This window comes from Glossina fuscipes, unplaced genomic scaffold (assembly GCF_014805625.2).
Source record: "Glossina fuscipes isolate IAEA_lab_2018 unplaced genomic scaffold, Yale_Gfus_2 1, whole genome shotgun sequence".
NCBI classification, from domain to species: Eukaryota; Metazoa; Arthropoda; class Insecta; order Diptera; family Glossinidae; genus Glossina; species Glossina fuscipes.
Genome location: NW_023998415.1, coordinates 42287278 through 42294298, shown reverse-complemented (window position 1 = coordinate 42294298; position 7021 = coordinate 42287278). Strand labels below are relative to the sequence as shown.

General features: G+C 32.8%; 1 protein-coding gene across 1 annotated transcript in view; it reads right to left on the bottom strand.

Moving 5' to 3' along the window:
• Positions 1-3663: 3663 nt before the first annotated feature.
• LOC119632704 (tetraspanin-18) overlaps positions 3664-7021 on the bottom strand; it is a 21913-nt gene continuing 18555 nt past the window's right edge. The window contains exons 4-6 of the mRNA XM_038025754.1: positions 4352-4426; positions 3988-4275; positions 3664-3887 (exon numbers count right to left, since the gene is read on the bottom strand). Coding sequence (XP_037881682.1) covers positions 3735-3887; positions 3988-4275; positions 4352-4426 — 516 coding nt within the window. The 3' untranslated portion in view covers positions 3664-3734. The remainder of the gene's footprint in view (positions 3888-3987; positions 4276-4351; positions 4427-7021) is intronic.

Sequence of the window (7021 nt, the reverse complement as noted above, 5' to 3'; positions counted from 1 at the left end):
GAATACTGCTTTAATGATATTAAAATAATTTTCGAATCATTTCCAGAAAGCTTGTACACAAGAACGTATACCCATTTTTAAAGGAACGGTGGTAAAAGAACATCACGACAAAAGGGTGGGAATTCTTCTTTGAAGCAACCTAATCATTTACCATTTTGTTGGTGGTTTTTTTTTTATTTATTTATTTTTTTTGTTTTTTCTTCAGCGTAAACGTTCAATACGTCAAGAGAATATACTTTGGAAAGGTATCGATCAATCATTGTTCTTGGGCCCTTCTGGTAGTGTTGTTTGGGCGAATGTATTAATTGGTCGCGTCATGTATGGTGCTCTCCAAAATGATGAAGTACTTAAAAAAATCAAATATTTTTTACAAAAGAAAATCAATCAAGTGAAGGTAATAACTGTACACAAAAAAAAAAGGAGTAAAATTATCCTGCAGAGGAAAATGTTATTGTATTTATTTTCAGCTACCTTCGTTTATAGAAAGTGTTAGTGTTGAAACGGTGGATGTGGGTAAAACTCCACCACTTATACATCGGTTTTCGCAACCTGTAATAGACGAAAGTGGCGTTTGGGTGGATGCGGATATCACGTATGAGGGCCGGTTCCATTTGACCATAATCACGAAAATTGATATGAAACGTAGAAAACGTGATAAGAGTCCGGCACACGTTTTAGTAGAAGTGAATACGGATGTGAAAAGGAGGATGCCACGTTCATGTTTATCGACAAGATGTGATCTGGATGAAATTAAGGATCCAGAAGAAGAGCATGAATTGCAATTCGATTCGATTTCGCAAAGCAGTGCAGCGTACGAAAGTGATTTCGAAAGCTCTGCAACATCTAGCGCGGAATCCTTTATTACAGTGACCAACAAAGAATCTGATGGTCGATCAAAAGATGATCATCTGACAGAAGAAGAATACACGGAAATAGAAAAAGATTCAACAGCAGCAACGGCAAATCAAATCGATAAGACATCTGATAATAAAGTGTATGGAGAATTACAAATTTTATGGTAATTCGCTTCTGTACTCGATTTTTTTAAAATTGTTTTTTAGGGTTCCGCCGGCACGTAGACGTCTGCTTGGATTTGTGGATCGCATAGCCGCATTGGATTTGATTCAAATTGCTACCGATAATCCATACGTACAAAGGGCTATGGAAAAAATGCACACAACTATTAATTTGAACTTAGAGATAAGAGGGATAATAGGAAGAGTTGCACTTAATATACCGCCGCCCCCATCTGATCGCATATGGATAGGGTAAATTTTTTGATTTGTTTTAAGCGAAGTTAGTTTTCCTTTCATTTATTGCAGTTTCCGTGCTCCACCTCGCGTATGGTTGAGCGCTCATCCCTCGGTCGGTGAGACATCTGTTGATTGGGCTCTTGTTACAAATGTTATCGAAAGCAAGATTTGTGAAGCGATTACTCAGTTCTTCGTATACCCAAATATGGAAGATTTGTGCATACCTCTTATGGGTGAACCGGCTTCTGAAACCTTTAAAGAATACGAAATTCCCTTCCTTTGATTAAAATTGTTGTTTTATACGCTTTAAACAAACAAATTGAACGTTAGGCTTATTTGAAAATTCATTTAAAATAATAAAAACGGAGTATAAATAATATTTCATAAATACTTTTGGCTTTTTTTCTTTTGTTTTAAATAATCAATCGTGTACTTAAGGGATGCTTGCCGCTATATCAGCTCTATGTATACAAGATGATGGTTAAGAAGGCTTATAAGTGGATTGAGGAAAGTAAAAATCGGACAAGTGGTTAGACATGATCCAACTAAAGTTTAGGCCGTGGGTAAGAAAACTGGGAACAATGAAATGTGTTGTGGTGAGGTATCTATCGTCTGATATGCAAGCGATGTCAGCTCATAATGAATGTGAACTCTGAAAAAGTGGAGTTGCTCTGTTGAAGTTCCCCATTGCACACACATATCCAGTCCCCCATCATACGACTTATTATCGCAATATGTACATACATAAGCACAGCGCAGCTTGTATCAAGCCGATGTTCAAGATTGTCGAGACTCAGCCATGAGCATTTAAACGCTCATTACGTCAGTTTTTGCGAAAATTATATTCACAATCACTTATTGAATTTTTCAATGGCTGCCCTTTAGTTTAGCGAACGGGGGATGGGGGAAAAAACCGATAAATTCTTCTTCTCTTTTTGGGCAACTAACATGAAGCCGGACTACTTGTTTTAATGTCAATCGTATTCTATCGGTTAATTGGTCGCCGATCAACACTTCCAACAACGGAGTGACATGCTAATGACTACATTGCCTGGCCTTTACTTTACTTATTATCTTTCTCCACTGCCATTGAAATATTTTTAAGGGTTTCGTCTCTACTCAGAGTCTACTTTAATAAAATTAATGTAAATATTCAAAGATTTTTCCAAAAATTGATAATTGAAATGCAACTTTCTTAATTCACATAATTTGCGTTTTATTATTTGACAAATAAAAAAAAAAAAAAAAAAAAAAAGGAAGAAATTTTACATAGTTTTACAATTAAAACAAAATCAAATTCCATTTAATTTTTCATTAAATATACAAATATAGCTTAAGAGTTATTCAAGAATAAAAAATAAAAACTAAAACAAATCTATTAAATGATAAAAAAAATTCGCTTACAATTAATTGGAAGAGAATAATATGAAAAATATATATATATATATATATATATGAAAAATAACTCAACTGACTAAATGCTGCATAAACGTCAACTACCGTATCGTGTATATTAAGTATGCTTATAGCTGCGATATTAAATATTAAACGTTTCGTTGGTGATGTTTCGAGTGGAAATACGAATCTGTGCGAACAACGAAATTAGAAAATCAAAGTGCGATATGAAAGTAGTTTCTTTCATTGAAAACTTTTTAAAAAGAGAAATAAAACCCTTAAAAAATTTTTTTTTTTAATTCGCCCATTGGCGAATTCTGGATACCCTACACTTTTGCCAACTAATCGACATAAGCTCAACTTTATCAACTGAATAAATGTAGTCATATGTCGCTCGAGAGACCAGTTGTAAGTAAAAATTTTTTTTTAATCCATATTCGCATAATTTATTTGTTAACGTTGACTGCGAGTATTTTTTTTTTTTTTTTTTTTTTTTTTGAAATTTAGATTTATGTATTACATACTTTCGAGCGCATAAAGAAGGATGCAGTTCATTGAGAAGGCGCTTGGGTAATTTGTGTGGCGATCAATTGAACACATATGTACATTACCTCTCACCTTTCTACTACAAGTTTTGCGGTTTTGAGAATTTCAATAGCGGACGGGCAAGTAAATGGACTTAATTCAACTGATTTATAATGTATGTTTACATGTATACCTTGTAGAGTAGAGTGTAAGAGAAGTGTTTCAAAATTTTATAATACCATCCTCTTATCTAATGATGGGCATAAAAATATGAAAAAACAGAACAAAAAAAAAAAAAAAAAAAAAAAAAAAAAAAAAAACATGTATAAAAATACCTAACAATGAACATTTTTTTTAATAATATTGATACATACATTAATATTTAACAAATCAATTAATGAAAATTAAAAGAAAATTCTATTCTTGTATTTATTTTATCAATTCAAATTAATAATAATACCTCTTTAGTTTTCTTTCTTTTTTTTTTTTTTTTTTGTTTTTTTTATTAAATAAATATTGAAAAAAAAAAAAAAAAGAAAAGAAAAAATTTTAGTATTGAATTTACAGTCTCATGCCGTGATATTTGGCGAATGATTTACACAGACAAAAGGCCAAAAATATAGCCAATAAATGCACAAATCCAGCACTTAGTAAAACGGCAACAAGCAGTTCGCGGTTAGTTACAATCCATTCGGTAAATACTTCGTAGCAACCCTGTTAGGAGTACATAGATGTGAATATAAAAAAAAAAAACATTTATTTATTTTTTATTTTTTTTCTTTTATATTTTTTGGCTTGCTTATAATTAGTTTACCCTTTTGAAAAAACTATTTCCCTCATTGGGATTTGTTACACAGTCTTCATCTCTCGGCACCATAAGTTTAACATCCTTTAATATACAACAGACTTCGGGTATAGTGCGATTGCCTTTGTTAGCTGACCATGCTGTCGACATATCGAAATCGCGATAATCGTTAACACCGCAACAAGCGAATGTGCTCATCATTTGATTCCACATTAATGTAACGGCATCCGTGTGTTCTCTACTTGTGTAATATTTGGTTATGGTTGATTGCAGAAACGTTTTCGTTTCATTACGTGCCTAAGTAATGAAGCAAAGCAAGAAAACCATTAACTGCTTGAAAGTTTCTCGAGCTTATCGCTTTATTAAATATTACCGTATCTTTATAAAATGCAGCCAAACCGCCGGCAACAATCTCGGCAATCAACAATAGAATCATAAAAGTACCGTACTGAAAATAAAAAACATAAACTCATCAATCAGAATAAAATGTCTGCAGAAGTTAGTAGTAGTAGTAGTAGTAGTAGTAGTAGTTAGAGGCGGTCGAAGGTAGGACACATCTCTTGTAGGTACCCGAACCAAAATCAACAACAAATTTCTTATCAGCTTAATGCAATTTAACTAAATGTACGCGTCCGAGTTGAACTATTGGAAGCAGCTGATCTTCGAAAACATTGGCATGTGGTTTATGTGAAATGGTTCCTACACAATCCAAATTACATACATATTTCGCCTTTTATAATTTTTAAAACCTATTTTCTCGCTGGATGGGTGCTTGTTTTGCAATCGTTTTGCTCAAAGCACATATGCTATCCCATCCATATATTATAAAAAGCCGTCAGAATCCTGTCTCAGATTAAAATTCAGTAAAATTTACTTATTGTAAATATCCTCGCATAGGCGACGTATTCTCCTTACAATGTGCAACCAATATGATGTTCTTACAATAGCACATACAATTGTTCACTTGTCAAGAGATGACCACAAATAGTCGCCAGCGAATGTCAAGAATTTCGGGTGGGGAGGACCACCAAATAGTTTTCCAAATGCTTGCAAAGCCTTCAAACTATAGAACGAGAGTATCATGTGAATAATAATCTCATAGCGAATAGAAAGGGAAATATTGCGTTGGTGTGAAATGGTTCTAACGATAAAAGAATCTGGCTGGCATATAAGTATAAGTGGATTGAAATTTATTTATAAATCTTTTTTTAGATTAAGTTATTAGATTCAAGGATTTTCTTACTCGAGTTGAGAACTTATACCAAATATTTTACTTGATATTCTAGGGAAAGGGAAACGTATTATCAGCATTTTTCTGCTGATTGCTAATATTTCGAGCGAGGGAAGTTCTAAATACGAGATGAGGTTGAGGAAAATTTTCGAAAGTAAATGAATTTTTTTAAGGCGCATCGCGATACATACACACAAGTAATGTATAGGGTATGAATATACCCTACTTGTGGTAAAGGATTTATGAAATTTGTGTGAACGTATCTCACAGGTAGAAGAGATTAAGATAGGTGTACCTTTTATTACACCGATAACTCTGCTGATCTATTTTGTGTTCGAAATACAGGTCGCAATTTCTAAAATATTTTGATAAAATTTGCTATACGAAAGTGTTTTGATTCAAAGATGAATCCTATTAAAAATGGTTTGGATCGGTTCCCTGTTTCGATCACTCGCCATATAGCGCCCTATTTTGGAAAGTCGTTATATACAAAAACACTGCAAATTGCAAGATTTCTATACAAAAATGGCTAAGTAATAATATATCATCATTTTAAATTGGTGTGAAAACTTTTGGCCAGCTCGGGCAATTCGTTGAACCCCCACCTCATATAACAAAAACTGATATTCATATAACAAAACGGTCTAATTATCAATGCATTGTGACGCAAATCGGATCACTATAGTAAAAAAAAAATTAACTGTACCAAATTTGGACTATCTCGACCTATTTTTTGCATCCTACCCTATAACAAAATTTGGTTTTTAAGGTAAAAAAATTTAGGTTGTAATATGTCGTGATGCAAACTGACCCATAATAATAATAATTTGATATAAAGATTATCTTTACCAAATTTAGATCGTTCCGGCCTGCTTTTGGATCCTGCGCTATACAAGAATTTTCACTAAAATTGTTGTGCTTTAAGATAAAAGAGTTGAAGTTTTGTCATGTTCATGATGAAAATTGATCCATAATAGCAATTTGATATAAAAATTAACTGTGAATGACTGATTACATTAGGAGAAGTGATGTGTGGTATCTAATAGTTGACCTTGCTCGATTTCTTACTTGTTTTCTCTTTATTTTATTGCTTCGTTTCCGTTGTATGTTACTCTAAATTCCTAATCTTGTAAAGATCGTAAGTAAAGAAGTCTTGTTCTTTTATGATAAATTTTTTCTCTTTTGAAAAGCTTTCATTTTCTGTAAGACGTTTGGTTCTTTGCCTTTTTGTTGTTGTTTTAATTATAAAAAGCATTCAATAAATTCTTCATCAATAATTCGTATGTTTCCACATATACAGCACACTGTGTACAGTGATATATGTAAATACATTTTGGATATGAAAATGAAAAAAAAAAAAAAACGCCCTGAACACTCCACCTTGACATCTTAGTCAAAAAAATACTTGTAGACAATTAGCGTCGGTATTATAAACTTGAGTCGTTCGAATGCTTAGATAAATAATTTCTACCGCATATTGCGCTAATATAGCATAGCAGTGATTGATTTCTTCGGTTAGTGCATCAATTATTATTTTAGTTAATTAGTCTTCTTCCACGTAGTAGTAGTAGAAGTATTTCATTTTAAATTATAAATATATTTATCACTATGTGTACACGTGTATATGTTTACTATGTACACAGTTGATATCCAAAAGAAAGTTTAGTTGTGCTGTCTTGTTTCTGGTATAACTATAAATGGCAGAGGCATTTGTTAGTCTTTCTTAATGCACTAGATATTGGAACAGGGGGGAAGGTCATGCTGTTTTGTCGAGCAAATGGCTTCAGAGTTACGTAAATCCCGAGGAGACTG